Below are 20,073 nucleotides of genomic sequence, written 5' to 3' on the forward strand. Positions count from 1 at the left end.
ATTAGGGTAGTCGTAGTATCAAAATACGCTCCAAACCGAAACCAGGGGCAAACCCGCTGCACCCTCGAGCACAGAACAAACAATCAACTTATTTTCCTTTTAATAATACCTATAAACCAAAAAATAATTTATTAGGTTGTTAAATTGAGCATTATATACTAATATTACAAAAACAATATACAAAACAAATATTTTTATACAATGCATTAATAATTAATTTATGCACTATAAAAACACGTTACACACTTGTTTAATGACACTTTTGTAAGTTTATTGCATTTTAAAGTAATTATTTGCACATTTAAATAGCTTTACGTTAATTTTTTTAAAGTGACGTCACTTCCGTGCGGCGCAGCAGCCAGTTTTGTGTGGGGATGGCTGCTGCGCCGCGCGACGCACAAGACGCTGCCTAATTTTTTTAAAGTGACGTCACTTCCGTGCGGCGCAGCAGCCAGTTCTGTGTGGGGATGGCTGGAGCGCCGCGCGGCGCACGAGACGCTGCCTCTTTTTGCCTACATTTTAAGCAAGATTATCGCTTCTTTTTAATACAAGGCATAGCCTCCGAGAATAACAAGCAACGCAGTTGCTTATCTTAAAGGCCAAGTACAAAAACCCAAACCCAACGTAATGCACGCTGTCATAGATGACAGTCGTTTCAAGCTCATTTAGCAGGCAACTTCTTCAATACAAAGCATATCTTCTAAAATTATCAAACGACAAAGTTTCCAATCTCAAAGGCCAAGTATTAAGACCTTTATCTTTCGTAGATAGCGCTAACATAAATGATGGGCGTTTGCGCTCATCCAGCAGGCAACAATCATAGCCTCCTAGATTTTTTTTCTTGCCTGCCGAACAAGCGCGAAATGCCCGTCTTTTATGGCGGCGCTACCTACGTAGGAATAAGGGTCTTTGTACTTCACTTTCAGATAGGCAATTTTGGCATTTGCGAATTTCGAAGGCTATGTCTTGTAATAAAAGGGTTGCCTGGTAAATGAACGCAAAACGCGTGACATTTATGGCAGCGGTATTTACGTAGGGTTAATTAAAATTACGTTTGCGCCTTTTAAAACTTTTTACGTTATTTTTGTTGCATATAAGCTTCAAAAACGTAAGAACTTATTAGAAAACACCCCCTGCTTAAGTAACGCCACCACCATAGTTCCGACGACGGCTGCTTCTCAAGTAACCGCCGATAATCCGGCAGGCAGAGAAATCTAGGAGGCTATGATACAACCAGAAGTACAACAACTGGTAGGTTCAACTGTCCGTAGTTGAAGGAGCGTCCTGCCTCTTAGGCGGTCATTAGTCGCGTGAAAATGGCTGGGTGCTTTGACAATATTCAGTTCAATCGCCCGGAATGGATGGAACTTGGCGAAAAGAGGAATGCGATAGCGTCGATTGTGGCCGGGTCTTTGGTAAGCCCTTTATACGCGTCATATGTGAAGCACTTCTTGCTTGATTCCGAACCACCGAGAGGGTTCTCCTCGTTTTCTGCCTTTCATTCGGGTGAAATATGTCGTAGATTTATTGTAGCAGGCACATGATTTTGAGCCGGTGAATAGCTGTGGTTACTGCGTTTGAGTTGATGCGTATGTTCTCGAGCTGTCAAATCTTACGATCTCGAGTGGGCTTTTTTAAGATCGCGTTCATTACCATTCTTTGCCACAAATTGCATTACAGGTCCTCTGTTGGTTCGTCGCCTGATGTCTTGGGTGCTATGTTAGAGAGACAGTGACGACAAAGCCCCAATGCAAGTCCGGTGCGCGAACAATTTATGAAGGGCGCTTTTTCTTTGTTTATAGTCCGAGTGGGGCCAGGGCACGGTCCCGAGACACTTGACTAACGGCGGTAAAAACATTCATTTAAGAATTCGTTTAGCAATCAGAGTAATTGACAACGAGCATATATGCTGGAATGCGCAAGCATTAATGAAAACGTAACAACTGATGGGTGTCTTGCGTAATAAACGCGGTGTAAAAAGTAAAAGCCACGAGAGGGAAAAACGATGCATTAAGTAAAACCGTTACTCAAATTCTGCGTCAATGGAAAGCGTGTTTCTTCTGCTTCATGCATGAAAAGACCTTCCACATTTTGGCGCTCCACTTTCCCTTTGTTAAGGAACTCTGTGTGCTGAAATCAGGGGTACAGCCACAGTGCTTGCAATCCTCCCGTTTGGTTGCGCTTGTCCAAATATTTTTCTCTCATTCGAGCATTAGCGGGTTGATTAGGTGACCACAACTCAGGGGAATGCTGCAATGAAAACGCTACAACTTGTTCCGATATTGTGCGACTTCACGTGCTATGTGACAACAAACAGGCATATAAAGTTTTTACGGTAGCTATTAGTGCGAAATAAAGACTAGAGGCAGACAAGTACAAACTGAATTCATTTGAAAGGCATACACTTATATATATTGTCACGGGGTCGTGACGTGGCCGAAGACAGGAGACTTCTTGTTATAATTTAACTGTTTATTTGGGCGAACCTGTGCCCGGTAAACAGAAAGTCCAATTACAGCAGCAGTCTCGCACAGATAGCAGTCTCAAACTGATAGCGGCGAACGGAGCGTCGGCCTTCGATCAACAACTGACAAGCGGCGAAGCGCGTCGGCATTTATACTCCCGCCGTCGAATGTTCTAGTGCTATCGCTGGCGGCGGCGTGCGTTCCAGAACAATCTGTACCATTCGCACAGTGGGCGTGATCTTATCGAAATGATCTACTACAGTCCGGAACCCTCTAGAAAACTGCAGGCGCGGTTTGCGCTGAGAATCGTGTGGTGTTTTGGGACGATAACAAAAACTTGGGAAATGGAACGTGGCATTGCCCCCCTCTGAAAAAGGCATCGTCTCGATGCTTTAACTAAAGATGAAGGTACAATAATAATGCAAGAAAGTACAATGAATAAATTACGATACAACAATGATACAAAAAAAACACTGTTTCAGTTTGTTAACGCGCATGAAACGGCTTGAGGCGTGCGACATGGACGACGTCAGGTCGCGATCGGCGTCGTTGAGAGTTCGTGATGCCGTCGGGGACAACCTCGTAATCAAGTGGGCCGAGACGTCGAACCACCCTGTACGGTCCGAAGTACCGTCGCAGAAGCTTTTCACTTAGTCCACGTCGGCGTATCGGCGTCCACACCCAAACACGTTCACCGGGCTGGTATTCCACGAAGCGTCGTCGAAGGTTGTAACGGTGGCTGTCGGTCGTCTGTTGATTCTTGATACGGAGCCGCGCAAGTTGTCGGGCTTCTTCGGCGCGATGAAGGTACTCGCTCACATCGAGGTTTTCTTCGTCGGTGACGTTGGGTAACATGGCATCGAGCGTCGTTGCCGGGCTCCTTCCGTAGACCAATTTGTATGGAGATATCTGCGTCGTCTCCTGCACCGCCGTGTTGTATGCGAAGGTCACATACGGAAGAATGGCATCCCACGTCTTGTGTTCGACATCGACGTACATTGACAGCATGTCGGCGATCGTCTTGTTAAGCCGCTCGGTGAGGCCGTTGGTCTGTGGGTGGTACGCTGTCGTCCGGCGGTGGTTTGTTTGGCTGTATGCCAAGATCGCTTGAGTTAAGTCGGCAGTGAATGCCGTTCCTCTGTCGGTGATAAGGACGTCCGGGGCGCCGTGACGTAGGACGATATTTTCGACGAAGAACTTAGCTACCTCGGATGCACTGCCTTTTGGCAGGGCTTTTGTCTCGGCGTAGCGGGTGAGGTAGTCGGTGGCTACCACGATCCACTTGTTTCCGAAAGCCGACGTCGGGAACGGCCCCAATAGGTCCATACCAATCTGCTGGAAAGGTCGGCAAGGTGGATCAATTGGCTGCAGAAGTCCCGCTGGCCTTGTCGGCGGTGTCTTGCGTCGCTGACAGTCCCGGCATGTCCTCACATAACGAGTGACGTCGGTTGTAAGACGCGGCCAGTAGTACCTTTCTTGTATCCTCGCGAGCGTGCGAGAAACACCGAGGTGCCCTGCCGTCGGATCGTCGTGCAGGGCCTGCAGGAGTTCTGGTCGCAGAGCTGAAGGCACCACAAGGAGATACTTAGCCCGAAGCGGTGAAAAGTTTTTCTTTTGTAGAAGACCGTTTCGTAGAAAAAACGACGCAAGTGCGCGCTTGAATACCTTCGGGACTTCGGCGGTCCTGCCTTCGAGGTATTCTATTAGGGCCTTAAGTTCCGGGTCGGCCCGCTGTTGTTCAGCGAAGTCGTTGGTAGTTATCGTTCCCAAGAAGTAGTCGTCATCCGGGTCGTCGGGTGGTGGTTGGTCGACAGGCGCACGAGAGAGACAGTCGGCGTCGGAGTGTTTTTTGCCGGACTTGTAAATGACAGTAATGTCATATTCTTGAAGTCTCAGGCTCCATCGTGCGAGGCGACCTGAAGGGTCCTTCAAAGTGGCTAGCCAACACAAGGCGTGGTGGTCGCTCACAACTTTGAAGGGCCTGCCATAGAGGTATGGGCGAAATTTCGACGTAGCCCAGATGATGGCGAGGCACTCCTTTTCTGTTGTGGAATAATTTGCTTCTGCTTTGGATAGCGATCGGCTGGCGTAACTAATAACCCTTTCAAGTCCGTCAGCCCTCTGCACAAGAACGGCGCCAAGACCTACGCTGCTTGCGTCAGTATGTATTTCTGTCTCGGCGAATTCGTCGAAATGGGCAAGTAACGGAGGCGTCTGGAGGCGATGTTTAAGCTCCTGGAAAGCGTGTTCCTGTGGCGTTTCCCACTTGAACTCCACGTCGGCCTTGGTAAGGTTAGTGAGAGGATCGGCGATGCGGGCGAAGTTTTTCACGAACCGCCTATAATAGGCGCACAGGCCCAGAAATCGGCGCACGGCTTTCTTGTCAGTGGGCGGCGGGAATTCGGCGATGGTGGCTGTTTTCCGTGGATCAGGACGAACTCCAGACTTGCTGATAACGTGCCCCAGAAACAAGAGCTCCTCATACGCGAATCTGCACTTTTCTGGCTTCAGTGTGAGTCCGGAAGTCTTGATGGCTTGAAGTACAGCTTCAAGGCGCCGAAGATGCTCGTTGAAACTCGAGGAAAACACGACGACGTCGTCCAAGTACACAAGGCAAGTCTGCCACTTCAATCCTGCCAGTACTGTATCCATAACGCGTTGAAAAGTTGCAGGCGCTGAGCAAAGGCCGAAGGGCATCACCTTAAACTCGAAGAGGCCGTCCGGTGTTATAAACGCCGTCTTCTCTCGGTCTCTTTCGTCGACTTCGATTTGCCAATAGCCAGTCTTGAGGTCCATTGACGAAAAGTACTTGGCGTTATGGAGCCGATCAAGTGCGTCGTCTATTCGTGGGAGAGGATACACGTCCTTTCTTGTGATTTTGTTCAGGCGGCGATAATCGACGCAGAAACGTAGGGTCCCATCCTTTTTTTTCACTAACACCACGGGGGATGCCCATGGGCTCTTGGACGGCTGGATAATATCATCCCGCAGCATTTCATCAACTTGTCTCTTGATGGCCTCACGTTCTCGCGTCGAAACCCTGTACGGACTCTGACGGAGTGGTCTGGCATTTTCTTCGGTTATGATGCGATGTTTCGTGATTGGGGTCTGCCGAATTTTCGATGACGACGAAAAGCAATCTTCGTATTGCAGGAGCAGGGCCTTGAGCTGTTCTTGCTTATCGTTCGGAAGTCTGGGATTGACGTCGAAAGCTATGGGAGGGGCTTGGTTCCTCTGAGCAGGTTCCGCAGAATCGGCGAGGGTGAAAGCGCTGGTGGCTTCGACAATTTCTTCGATGTATGCGACCGTTGTTCCTTTGTTCACATGTTTGTACTCATTGCTGAAATTTGTGAGCAAAACCGTTGCTTTGCCTCCCCGCAACTCTGCAATTCCTCTTGCGACGCAAATATTTCGGGTGACCAACAGATGCTGACTGCCTTCAACGACGCCTTCGAAGTCAGGTGATTCAGGAGCGCCGACTGAAATAATGACGCTTGAGCGAGGCGGAATGGTGACTTGTTCTTCCAGCACATTCAAGGCATGGTGTCCAGACGGCGTGCGCGGCGGTAGTGCTTCTTCTGTGGATAACGTTATCGACTTTGTTTTTAGGTTGATGACAGCACCATGGAGGCATAAGAAGTCCATGCCAAGGATGACATCTCTCGAGCAACGCTGTAGGACTACGAAGTCTGTAGGATAAATACGGCCGTTAATGGTGACTCTCGCTGTGCAGATTCCTGAAGGCGTTACGAGATGACCTCCGGCTGTGCGGATTTCAGGGCCTTTCCAAGCTGTCCTAACTTTCTTTAACTTCGCGGCGAACGACCCACTGATGACAGAATAGTCGGCTCCAGTATCGACGAGAGCGGTCACACTGTGGCCGTCGATAAGAACGTCGAGGTCGCTAATTCGCCGTCTCGCATTACAGTTAGGGCGTGGCGTCGGGTCACGGCTGCGTCGGCTTGTTCCGCTGCTTCCCTGTTGCGTCGTCAGGCCACCTTCGGTAAGTGAGCTTTCGCCGTCAGGGCTTTGCCTGTTTGGCGTTGTGTTCGGAAAGCTCCGTCGCGGCGTCGTCGTCGTCGGAGGAGAATCTTCGGTAGTTCGTCGCACAGCAACCGCACCTCCACCGGTTGCTGCCCTTAGTTTCCCGGATACGGGCTAGGAGACCGGCCCCGCGTTGGGCCAGAGTACTGTCGGTGGTGCGGTGACGTGCGGCGGCTGGGCGATGGCGAACGCGAAGGGCTTCGTGGTGTCCACCGAGTTCCTGTCAGGTAGTCGGCGATGTCACGTGGTCGTTCTCCTGGCTGTGGACGCGGTGCGTTGACGGCGAAGCCACGCAGTCCCATCTGTCGGTACTGGCAACGGCGGTATGTGTGTCCGGCCTCACCGCAGTGGTAGCAGAGCGGGCGATGGTCAGGGGTGCGCCAGACGTCAGTCTTCCTCGGTGCACTGCGCTGGGCCGCTGGCGAACGGTATGACGTCGGTGGGGGTGGTGGCGGCGGTGGCGTCTGTCGACGGAAGTGCGATGGGGCGGCGTTTTGGCGTGGACGGGGAGGAGCGTTGTGGCGCAGTGCAGCGGCGTAGCTCATAGCTTCCGGCTCGGGCAGCGGTGCGTGGGGAATTTGAAGCGATTGCCGAACTTCTTCTCGCACAATGTCGGCGATCGAATCCACTTGAGGCTGCGCCGAAGGCAACAGCTTGCGCAGCTCTTCCCGCACGATCGCTCGGATCGTTTCACGCAGGTCTCCGTAGTTACTGACTTGAGCAGCAGCGCAGTCTGCAGTCAGGCGACGATTATACTGTCTGGTGCGCATGTCCAGGGTCTTTTCAATAGTGGTCGCTTCGGCTACGAATTCTTGGACGGTTTTCGGTGGGTTTCTTATCAGCCCCGCGAAGAGCTCCTGTTTGACCCCTCGCATGAGGAAACGAACTTTCTTTTCCTCAGGCATGTCTGGGTCAGCGTGACGGAATAGGCGGGTCATCTCCTCTGTGAAAATTCCAACCTTTTCGTTTGGTAGCTGAACCCGGGTCTCGAGTAGAGCAGCGGCCCTCTCTTTGCGAGCGACGCTTGCGAACGTTTGAAGAAATGCGCCGCAGAAGACATCCCACGTTCGGAGCGTGGACTCCCGATTCTCTAGCCAGGTCCTTGCGGTGTCTTCCAGGTAGAAGTACACACGACGGAGCTTTTCTTCATTGTCCCAGTGGTTGAGGGCGGCCACACGGTCGTATGTTTCAAGCCAGGTTTCCGGGTCTTCGAACGATGACCCATGGAAAATTGGTGGTTCCCTGGGTTGATGCATGACCATCGTGGGCTGGGAAGCTGCGGTTGTCATTGTCGCTGCAGTCGCGGTCATGGCTTTGGTCTTCCGCGGCTTGTCGTGTAGAAGCCCGTACTCCGGTGGTAGCCCTTGCTGTCGGCGGCTTGTTCGCTGCTCCTGGTTGGCGTTGGTGTCTTCTCCGCGACGTGGGCTGGGTTCACGGCTTGACGGGGGCGTCCGGTACATGAACGAAGCAGCACCTCCACCAGATGTCACGGGGTCGTGACGTGGCCGAAGACAGGAGACTTCTTGTTATAATTTAACTGTTTATTTGGGCGAACCTGTGCCCGGTAAACAGAAAGTCCAATTACAGCAGCAGTCTCGCACAGATAGCAGTCTCAAACTGATAGCGGCGAACGGAGCGTCGGCCTTCGATCAACAACTGACAAGCGGCGAAGCGCGTCGGCATTTATACTCCCGCCGTCGAATGTTCTAGTGCTATCGCTGGCGGCGGCGTGCGTTCCAGAACAATCTGTACCATTCGCACAGTGGGCGTGATCTTATCGAAATGATCTACTACAGTCCGGAACCCTCTAGAAAACTGCAGGCGCGGTTTGCGCTGAGAATCGTGTGGTGTTTTGGGACGATAACAAAAACTTGGGAAATGGAACGTGGCAATATATATATATATATATATATATATATATATATATATATGAACAAACTCACAGTTACGAGTCACATTAGCAAAAAATAAAAATTCTATTAATGCGAGGCTCTCAAATAATCCAACTCAGGGACATGTAACTTGATAGAGGGCCTCGCTACGCATGTCTTGCCCGATCTATCAATAAAGTATGTTTACTCAATTTTTCATGCAACCTTTCCTTTTAATCTTGAGAGCACCTTAGTTTCTAATAGCAAGCTTGCACAGCTGTACTTCCTTCAATGTAAAGAAGGTTTAGCACAAGGTGTCCCTCTCAATGGAGCCTTATGATCTGCTAATATATTGTTCAAACAGCAGCACATAGACCCGACATAGCATTTTCCACAAGATAATGGCGTATCATATATTACCTTTTTGCCTCACTCGACCAATTTATCACGGTGCTTGGTCACACCCATGGTCTTGCTTGCTTTGTCCTGGAAAATGCTGGAAAAGCCCAAAGCAGAGTACTTCTCGAGTAAAATGCGTTGACCACAGTTCACTGGTGATATCTGCTCTCCTCTCTACGGAATCGATGCACGAAGCCTATGCAATGTTACCATTACCAGCGAGTAAAGCGCATTCTGCCTTTCAAAGGGAGGATTCCCCTGAGTGACTGTCCGCGCTCAATTCGCACTAAATAACGCTTTTGCTGTTTTTGTTTGTACGTGCTTAGCTTGTGCTCTACCTGCACAAGCTAAGCACTGCACGACTGAACTATTTACTTCTTTGTCGTCTGCACATGACAAAAAAAAAGACAGAAACATCATAGGAGCCCGCATATCTGTGCGATGAGTTCAGTACGACCATTCGCACTTATACGCATATGCTTTTTTTTTACCATTTTGTTCACCATGAAATCTGGTACAGTCGGTAAGTGTAGTCAGGAAAGCTTAGTATCTGACAGCGTTTTGAGCTATGTTGCGTTTACCACGTATACGCTCATATTCTTACACCAGTAGATATTAAAACCTTGCAAGAGTTCAGCAGAAAGCTTTCATCAATGGATTACGTGTATGACAGTGCTATAACAAAGGTCTGGTTATTTTATGGAACAAGCATGTTTTTTTTTTTTCAAACAAAAAATTGCCGCTGCCTTTTGTTGGTCATTAACAATGCCACACAAATGCTCGGGACAATCTAAAAAAAATTAAATGTTCAGTGAAAACATGCCAAATAAATGTAAGACATGCGAACTGAAATAATTTCGAACATCTGGGCTCTTTAAAGTGTTCCTAAATCTAAGCACATGATTTCACAGAGCAACTCTGTTTTAGGTACAGTTTAAGTATGGAACTGTCATAGTTTATGTGATAGTAATATTTTTATGTAGTGGTACCATGACCTTATAAACACAACTAAGGCTCCTCACATAATCGATTAACTAGAGTGCTGTAGTTATGCACCTACCAACAGCGCGCAAGTGCGTGGCCTAGAACCTCGTTTTTGTTTGCTATCGAGCCACTAAGGCACTGCATTCACACACTATTTGAGAGACCTCATGTTTTGGAGGATGCCTAGAGCATGAAGCAGCACCCACGCTGAAATTATTCTAGTCGACAATAAACAGCCCTCTGAGAAGTTGCACTCGCTGATCTCATTGCAATGCGTCAGCAGCCTAGCAAGACGAAATTCTTTCGTACGTTATTTCAGGTATATGTACAAGCAGTTGCACTCGCGCTTACATGATTTGACAAACCACCCTTTGAGAATGTGCAACACATATGCGCACATAATTACACTACGTGCCTAGCAGGGGAAGCACAGAGCAATCCACACTTGTGCGCTTTAGCCTGTTGCTGCCAGGCGGAGACTTCACTTGATCTCGTGACCAGTGTGTACATTTGGTGTTTATATATGAAGTTATCTCAATAAACCCTTGTATTTATCAAACCGACAGCCAGTTCGAACAAATTAGTGCTTTTAGTTCAGTAATTTATGAGGACCAAGGAATACACCATACCGCTTTTATCTGGTTTTTGAGTTTTGTTTTGCATTGAATTATCACAATGGCACCGTAGTGGGTTTAAAGTTCGGTTGCTCATGCAATGTAGTTTCCCTCTTCTTTTCTCTTCTGTGTAGTTTGTGGGCTCTTTAAAGAAGAGTGCCGCTCTTGAAACACACAGACACAGCAGGTGTGCTTCAACTTAACAAAATATCATGTACTTTTATTAAACTACTTCTACAAACGATGGTATCCCCAGGTGCATGAAATATTTCACAAGTGACACACTAAAACAAACTACTTATACAATAATTCAATACACTCAATCAGCATAAGAACGAAAACAAGGTAATGCAAAGTCAGCGTCGCTGATGTTTGACTAACCACGAGGGGTCCATGGGGGACCATCCACGACGCCGTTCCCATGGACCCATCGCAGGAGATGTCTGTTCGTGGCTTCCGCCATGTAAAAAAAAAAAAAGGCACTTGTTTTTTTCATGCCCACCAAGCCTCACTGCTGCGGCACTTCTAGTGCTACCGCGCGCTAAGCATAATGATGATGATAGTGAACTCGCGCAAGCACTGCACCAGCAACCTTTGGTGGTTATTGTACCGAAATGTGGCCTATCTCGTGGCTCATGTGTACCACGAGGCACAGACGACTTTACAGGAATTGATAGCACCCTCACAAGTTTAATTATGCTGTGTTTTACCCTTCCTTTATAATATTTACTGTTAAGGCGAAAGCCTTAGATGACTAATCAAATGCAAAAATTCACCGGCTGAGTTCTGTGCAGCGACATAAACACATTACACAAAGAATGATCTTTTCATGCTCATGATGCATTCATTGAAAATTAACTTTGCACATTATGACAACGTGCACAAGGTTTGTGCTATGTTTTGGTGCATCCTCTTTTGTGCCATCACCCTTGCAAGCTTCAATTAGTAGTGCTGAAGTTTTTGTTTTAAGCAACGGAAGTGTGCTTTGCATTTTTGAAGCTTTGTGGAGCTACATGTAGCTCTGTCTGTTGGCATGCTACCTCTACACTTTTGGTTATCTCAGTGCCTTTATACGCCAATTTTATTTACCTGCGACATTCTGCACCGAACCACCTCTGCTGCACTAATCTCGTTGGTCAGCGCCATACCGTGTCGCAGCACCCGAATTAAGCCGCAAGGTGCCTTTTGCCCGAAACACTGTTGTAGTTGCATTATGCTTGTGATCGCCTGTTCAGCAGCTGTGAACTCTACTGTAAGGTCACGATTGCTGGCTCATGCGCTATCTTGGTAGGCATCAGCACCAATAGCTTGTGAGCTCATCTACGAACTGTACTCTCAATGGAAAGAGGCTGTGCTGTAAGTGCCTTTCTCCAGGTATTTGTAGAGCTATAACTTGATATGAGATCCAAAACAGTTAGCTGCCAGCCTTACTTCGTGTAACATAACTTGTTGCTATCACATTCATTGCTTCACTCATGCGGTGAAACACATTTTTTTTTATTGTGATGGAAGTTTTTTAGAAAAAAAGGATGACTGCAGCAATGTTCAAAAGAAGCGGGGGTGGTGTCCGACTACCGGAATATCCCAGTAAAGACAGATGCACAGGACTGCTTATCAAGCGCACATGCTTGTTCTCGTTCATTTCGCCGCTGTGCTCTATTTTACGGCGTTTATGTACTCGGTGGTTGACGCTGGCGGGTTCGGGTTAAAGAAATGAGCGACTGTAGATGGCTAAAGACATCACAGTTGCACCGCAAGAGGTCAGCAACAAATGCGATAGCAAAAAGTTTTAATGTTTTACGAAGTGCGGCTGGCAAATAATGCTTTTACATCTACTATCACGCAACTCTAAACACTCCTGAAAAGAATACGGCCACACCAGCAAGAGCAACATTTTTCACATAGTCTCTTTGCGATGAGAGCGGAGAACGTCGAAGTGTATGCGAGCTGCCTGCTGATGCTCTGAGCTATACACTACGTTTGGGACGTGTAGGCTTTCAAAGCTGATTCAGCTTCAAAGCTTTCAAAGCAAGATTGGATCCAAAAGAGTTAGCTACCAGCCTCACTTCGTATAAGGTTACAATTACGAAAACTACGAGAAGAAAATGAACAGCTCAATAAGAAGCTTCAAAAGTTTGAAAATAACACAGTGCATTCAGCGGTAAAAAATGTTTGCAGAATATGGGCAGTTCCACATTTTGCCTTGAAAACTGCTTGAGTGAGCAGATACTGAATGCAAGAAGACAACGTCCTGTGTGGACCGCAGAATTTGTTAGCGAATGTGTTGTTCTTTATTATCTATCTCCGAAGGCATATTGCTACATACGCACTACAGGTCTGATAAAACTTGGTAGGAAGAATACTTTGTTGGGCTATGTTGGCAAGTCATGCAGCGATGGTGGCATGACTCCGCTAATGAAAGAACGTCTCAAAGCAGAAGTGAATCCGCTCAAAAAAAAAGCACGTCTCTGCTCATTGATTGTAGATGTAATGGCCATATCGTTTAAATACATATATGACCAAAAAATGGACTGCTTTTTTGGGCAACAAACCGTCAGAGTTGACCCCACTGCGCAAGGAAATACATCACTTGCAAACAAGATGGCCACAGGTTTGTCAACAGCCTACAATATCCTATGCATCTTTTTGTTGTTTTTTCAGAAATAGATTGAGTGATAGAAATCCATGTCAGTTAACAACTCATTTGATAGCAAAAGTGAGAAAATGTGGACTCCAGGTTATGTGCATCATCATGGACAATTGGAAAATAAATGTCACTATGATGCACCATCTCGGCAATCATTCTCTTTAACCAGTGTAACACATCTATGCGATGCAAAAAGTGAGCTGTTATCGTGGGATTAGCGCCACATACGGTGATATGACCGACGGAATGCTACCAATAGTGGGAAAGTTGGTGAAACACCTTTACGAACTTCAAAAGAACGAGGCTGTAAAGCCTGTGTTGTTCTTCACTCAGAAGAATGTTGAATCCACAAATTTTCAGAAAATGCATGTCGGAAAAGCAATGCAGCTTTTTTCAGAGAAAGTAATTTCTGCAGTAGAATTTCTGATGAACTATCCCTTTTATCACCAAAAAGCAGAAATGTCCCAAAATGCTGGTGCAACACTAAATTTCATGAGAATGATACAAAAGTGGTTTGCCATTCACATCGTCGCCAAGAGAATTAGATCAAATGTAGTTCTTTTGCAAAACTTATGAAAGCTCGCAGTGGCTTGAAGAGAAATTCTGGCAATACCTCCAAGCAATAAGCGGAGCCTGCAAACGATGCGAAGAAGTTTCTCAGTACCGAGACATATGAAGCACTGCTCCTTACTAGCCAGTCCACCGTACTGTGTGTGAAGTATTTTCTAGATCTTTTTCTACGTTCTTACAAGGAACCTTTCAAGTTACTCAGCGGAGCTGCTTTTTAGCGCACTGCAAAAAATGTCAGTGGGCAAAGACTGCCTAGACGCCAGGGATGTCACTTTCAGTCTGTAAAAGATACTACCAACTGGGATTCTGAGTGCATCACATGTGTCAAATGTTGGGACAAGGCAGAGTGTTTCCAGGTATGGCACTATTATTGTGATAGCAATTACATGGACACTCTCAGCGGCATTTTGCCGCCGGCATCGGTGTCACTCACCATTAATGTATATATATCTATACATATGAATATAGCAAGAAAATAATCCGGGAAAGACACAGGGCAAGAAATGTCAAATTTTTGATATTCTTTGCAATGACACATCATATACTCTTCAAGCTGGCTCCACTACCTGACGTACTGGACAACATCGACACGGTGCTCAATATCTGCAGTGGTGCAATGCCCAGTTATTGTGGAGTCACTTACTTTCTGAAGTTATTTATCGAACAAATATAAAAGACAAGCAAACAACGGTTCACATAAAATCAAAATAATGTCTTAAGCTTCATTCTTCTATGTCAACCGCTTTTTTGTTGCCTTAACTTCATGCATGCATATCAAATAGTTACACTCACATCGTTATAAGTCATTGTACACTACTTTATTACGAGCTTACTCTAACGCAGAGTGCTTCACTTAACTTTCAATTTTAAAGCTTCTGTCGTGCTGATAGTCTCTGAAATGGGCGCGCATTCTTTGTGAAGTTAACCCTTTGAGACGCTATGTACACGATTGTGTACACCACTCGTTTTTGTTATTTGCATCAAGTAGAGGCTAAGAAAGAGCAAGATATATTATATTGTAACGATGTTGAAGGACTCGGGGGTGTAATAACAGGTACTTATTAAGGGTGAACCTGTGCCCACAACTCAAAGGGACTATGGTTGTAGAACGTTACAGCCGAACACCAAAGATGTCTGCCTTCTTCTACTTCTTCAAGAGAAGTCCCGAGCGCGTGGCGCACATCAGCCGGGGCCAGCTAGGCTCTCGTGCTATCATCATCGTCTCTGCGCAACACTAGACGACGTGCATGTATGTCCCTGTGCGCGCGATGATGGGCGCGTTGTTTGAATGCAGGCAATATGTCCCGGCAGTATATTAGATAAATTGAACCTCCTGCATAATAAACTTGTCTTCTTTAAACTTCATTTTGCACAGTACTGGTATGTATGATCACCTTTCTGAAGGCACTACCACGTTAGACAAGTCATTCGGCGTGCAGCTTCATGCTAGCAATCTGAAAAGCAGAAATTCTCCTTGCTCATATTTGCATAACCAAAAGTGAATTTGCACTATATTTCTAGCCTGCAATGAGACTGTTTATGCCAAAAGTAAGAATCAATTATTTCAGGATAAACAGATATTTAATTGCAACTCAGTCAAAATGAGTTACTATAACCCTGACCACTGGATGAAAGAGCGCACGGGTACAGCCCGCCGCATGCTCCGAAACCGGTGTGACAGGTCTAGTTTCCGAACCGCCACTGCGGCGCCACCGGGGGGGGGGGGGGGGGGCAGTATTCGCGAGCGCTTACGGAATTGCATGCGCGGTACGCTTGCAGGCACGTGCATCTGTGTGCGACCCGCGAAATTTTTTAATATCCGTTTAGCGTGTGCCCACAAGGCGATTACCGATCTTGCTTTTACATAGCTGCAGTCTTTGCAAATTTTCCGTATTGTCTTGCCAGGAGATGCATGGAGCCTTGCACACCGCTCAGTTTTCGCAAAAGTAAGAATTGTGAGCACATTTTACTCGGATCCTACAAGATCACAACTAACTGATCTGTAAGAGCTAAACCTTTCCGATTGCATCGAAATGTATTATAATAACTGCGAGTATGTCGCTTCAGAAAACATTGCTTCATATTTCATCATTTCATTTAGAATAAGGAACCTCAGCAATTGCAGTTGCCACTGTTCATTTAACACAAAATAAGATAGACTTCTTTCTTCTTCCAAAAATGTCTATAGTATTTATACAATACAGTATCAGATGCAACAACCACAAAATATACTTAGCATGTGTGCGATCTCGTAACAGTGGACTCGAGCCTCTTTAAATTTCAGTGATTGTAACTTCAGTGCTGACAATTGAGTGAGTTGTTATGAAGTGAATAATATGAAAACTGTGAGACGAAAAAAGCGATGAAAGGCTGGAAAATGCGAACACAACTGTTAGCGTTCCTGCTCCTTTTAATGTTTTTCTCTATTTCTGTCACGACGTTGTTGGAAAAGAACAGGAATAAACGTGTGCAAGCAAGTACTGCAAAAAAAGAAGAAGTTGAAAAACGAGAAACAGCGTTTGGTCTGGTTTCTTCGCCGATCGGTAGTTTTCCTTTACATCGTGGTGCCGAAACCCCTCGTGCGGACACGTCTCCTTCATTGCACGACTCGAGGGGACCTTCTACTCGACCGCGTCGTTTTGCGGGCTGCGAGGACTGCAACGAATCATTCCTGATCAGCGTAGACCAGACCAGACTCCAACACCGGATCCGATGGATCGCCTCAAGACCGAGCGCTCCGCTCGACGAGCCCAGAACGCCAAGCTCCTGCAAGAAGCGAGGTCACTGCTAAGTGACCCTACCACGGACAAGCCCAAGCTCACAGGTATTTATGACCGTTTGTCAGCGAGCAACAACGAGCTCTCAAAAATCAATGATGCGCTCGAGGAGCACGTGATATACATGAATGGTCGGCTTTCTGGGAGCAGTTTGAGCAAACTGTCCACCTGAACAACGCTTTGTCAACAACGACGAAGTTCTTCTATCTACGTCATTATTTTGCGGGTGAAGCCGCAGCTGCGATATGTGGTTTTCAGACTTCCGAAGCCTGTTATGCAGACGCCATCGAGTTATTGAAGGAACACTTCAGAGATCGAAAACGGATCGAGCAACACCACCTATCAGCGTTTCGCAATCTACCTCACATCAAGTCGGGAAGCGATGTCCGTGGCTTTAGGCGACTTTAGGATGCTGTGCAGCTGAATATCCGTTGTCTAACTGCACTAAATGTTCCTACGCTTAGCTTTTCCGCTATGCTGACTAACAATTTACAGAAAGCCTTACCGTACGACATCATTTTGGCCTACACACGTGCAAAGCGCAGTCAGGCACTAAGAGAAAACGGGTCTGCTGCCAATGTCTTTAAGGCAAGCGTGGCAGCTGCTACATCTGATGCGGAGTTAAAGGATCTGCTCACCCATACACGTATAGAGCTAGAAAGTCGGGAGCAGTGCAAGCCCTTTAATGACTGACTGCTGGATGAGCAGTGCACAGAGGACTCGCAGCGGCAGCACCAGCACGGCTTCCGTACTACACAGCACATCGAGCAGCTGGGGGGAGTGTTTTTTCTGCAAGTCGAAGAAACGTGGCACCCGCGCTTGTGACGCGAACCTTGTCATCGATTCGAAGAAATGAATGCTTGGGAAAGACAACCGCTGCTATCGATACACGTCCAGAGGACATCAGACACGCTCGTGCCGCGTCAAACTCGCCTGTTCGAGTTGCCACGGGAGGCACGCATCAAGTATGTGCAACCCGCACTATACATCGAACCAAACAGCGACACCTTCTCGTTCAGTCGACTCCTCCGGCAGCACTGTAGGAATGGTGTCGTCACAATCAGTTATGCTGTGTGACAAGGATTCACTGAGCGGGGGCACAACAAATCACAGTGAAGTATATCTACAAACGTTTCACGCCTTTGTCATCAAAAACGGCAAAACAAGGTATGTCCGAGGGATTCTCGACGGAGGGAGCCAGCGATGCTTCGTCACAGAAGATCTCGCCAAGATATTACACCTACAGGTGCTGGGAGAAAGACAAATTGCGCTGAATACGTTTGGCTGTACCAAGTACCGTGGAAAGACGGCAAGTGGTAGAAGTTCCTCTGCGTAGCCAACACGTTGGCTGTTCATCACCAAGTACCGTGGAAAGACGGCAAGTGGTAGAAGTTCCTCTGCGTAGCCCACACGGTTCTGACACCTGCATGTTGCACGCAATCGTTATTCCAGTTATCTGCCAATATAGCTTCCCCGAAAGCTGACAGCCATTTCGTTCAAAACCTGCGTCTTGAAGGCAAGGTCATTGCGGACGAAAAGAAGTTTGATGCGGAAACGGAAAATCGCCTCACCTTATCAATCGGCGCTGACCACTTCTGGCAAATCATGTCGGGACATATCGTCAAAAGTGCCGAAGTTCCAGGACTGGTAGCAACCGATACAGCTTTTGGATGGACGCTACAAGCACCCAGTCACCAAAAAGCCTTTCTTGACTGCAGCTCTAGCCTAATGGTCTGCATTCTGAAAGTGCAAGATATCATTGATGACGAATCAACCTTGCAGATCTTGCAATCTTTTTGGCAACCAGAAGCAATGGGCATCGCAGATTCAACGTACCCTTTCTCCCACGAGTCTGTTGCACGATTCCATGAAACCATTAGCAAGAAAAGTGACAGATACACTGTGGCATTGCCGTGGAAGGAAGATAAGAAAGCGCTTCTAGGGAACAACCGGGAAATCGCGCTATCGCGTTTACAAAGATTAACACGGAGGCTATCAACGATGGAAGGAATGTTGCAGCGATATGACAGAGTAATCCGGCAATATCTGGAGTTGGTTCACGCAAAAGTGGTGCCCAAGGCTACTCCTCGGAATCGAGATCACACCATATATTATATTATATGCCACATAGAGAAGTAATAGAAGAGGAATTGTTAACTACCAAACTGCGTGTAGTGTTCGACGCATCGTCACACACCCAAGGTGTATCATCCCTTAACGACTGCTTGGATAAAGGAGTGAACCTCAATTCAGAATTGCTGCATGTCGTTCGCTTTCGGTGGTACCCTGTCGCCATCGATTCCGACATCGAAAAGGCATTCTTACAAATTGAGATACAGGAGACTGACCGAGATGCATTCCGGTTTTTCTGGTTTGACTCTATTTCCGTAAGCCAACACCGTAAGCTCGTCGAATGGCGCATGACACGGGTACCGTTTGGATCAACATCAAGCCCTTTCTTGCTCATGGCAACTATTCACTACCACTTAGATAACGCATGTGAAGACAAAGAGCTCGCTTCTATATTAAAGAATGCATTTTATGTCGACGATTTATTGGTGGATGCGGAGACATTCCATGAAGGTCGGCGCATCTATGAGCAGTCGAAAGCAATTATGAAAGATGCTGGCATGAAGCTCAGAAAGTGGAAGACCAATGACCATCTGCTGCAGAACATTTTGACAACCAGGAGGAGCAAGTAGAAGGAGCATCCGGAGAAGCAGCTGCGGTCTTGGGAACGCAATGGGATATAGAAAATGATTACTTCAAAATTTCTTCCAAGCCTGTGGCCCAGTATTTAGTGGCTGGCCAGCTTGACACGAGACGTACCCTACTGAAGGTTGCTTCTCGAATTTATGACCCGCTTGGCATTCTATCCCCATTCGCCATCACTGCGAAGCTTGACACGAGACGTACCCTACTGAAGGTTGCTTCTCGAATTTATGACCCGCTTGGCATTCTATCCCCATTCGCCATCACTGCGAAGCTTTTGTTTCAACGCCTTTGAATTTTAGGCAATTCCTGGGATAAAGAATTGCCCGCGAAGATCAAGACGCAGTGGGCAGCCTGGTGTGCAGATGTAATACAGCTCGGCCACATAAAGATTCCGCGTTGCGTGAGAGACGGACTGCATGGAGCATTTAAAGAGGCTAAACTGCATATGTTCGTCGACGCCAGCCAGAAGGCTTACGGAGCATGTGCCTATGAGAGCATTTGATGAAGGTGGAAACTCCGCTACCTCTCTCATAGTAGCAAAGTCATGAGTGGCACCTATTAAGACATTAACGCTTGCAAAGCTCGAGCTTATGGCCGCGGTAGTGGGAGCCAGATTGCTAAAATACATTTGCTCCTCGTGGGTGTTCAAGCATTTCCATTGCGTCATGTGAATTGACTCCATGATCACACTGAGCTGGATTCGCGGAAACCATAGCAAGTGGAGTCAAGCACAGAGTGACTGAAATAACGCAAGTTACGGAAACAGCGTTATGGCGCTACTGCCCGGGCAAAGACAACCCGGCGGATGTACTGACTAGAGGCATACCGATAAGGACTACGTGCATGTCGCTATTGGTGGTATGGACCTGAATGGTTGTCCGAGCCAAAATCAAACTGGCCTTCAGAACCTAATCAGTACAAACCGATAAACGAAGAGGCAGAGATTGAGACGCAACATGTATTTTTTCAAGCGTCATCCAGGAACTT

General features: G+C 47.1%; 1 protein-coding gene and 1 long non-coding RNA gene across 5 annotated transcripts in view; one reads left to right on the top strand and one right to left on the bottom strand.

The window, feature by feature from the left end:
• Positions 1 to 1,216: 1,216 nt before the first annotated feature.
• LOC119172496 (transmembrane protein 50A) overlaps positions 1,217 to 20,073 on the top strand; it is a 250,480-nt gene continuing 231,623 nt past the window's right edge. Inside the window, exon 1 of one of the 4 annotated variants that reach the window (XM_037423623.2) lies at positions 1,217 to 1,415. In XM_037423623.2, the coding sequence (XP_037279520.1) occupies positions 1,317 to 1,415 (99 nt within the window). In that variant the 5' untranslated portion in view covers positions 1,217 to 1,316. The remainder of the gene's footprint in view (positions 1,416 to 20,073) is intronic. The other 3 variants (XM_037423622.2, XM_037423626.2, XM_037423625.2) reach the window with 3 other exon arrangements.
• On the bottom strand, positions 8,648 to 18,578 carry LOC142814739 (uncharacterized). Its single transcript, XR_012895059.1, has 3 exons — positions 18,208 to 18,578; positions 17,943 to 18,111; positions 8,648 to 8,876 (listed from the first exon to the last, which is right to left on the bottom strand). It is a non-coding gene; the product is annotated as an uncharacterized LOC142814739 (long non-coding RNA).

The sequence above is a fragment of the Rhipicephalus microplus genome, chromosome 4 (assembly GCF_043290135.1).
Source record: "Rhipicephalus microplus isolate Deutch F79 chromosome 4, USDA_Rmic, whole genome shotgun sequence".
Lineage (NCBI taxonomy): Eukaryota > Metazoa > Arthropoda > Arachnida > Ixodida > Ixodidae > Rhipicephalus > Rhipicephalus microplus.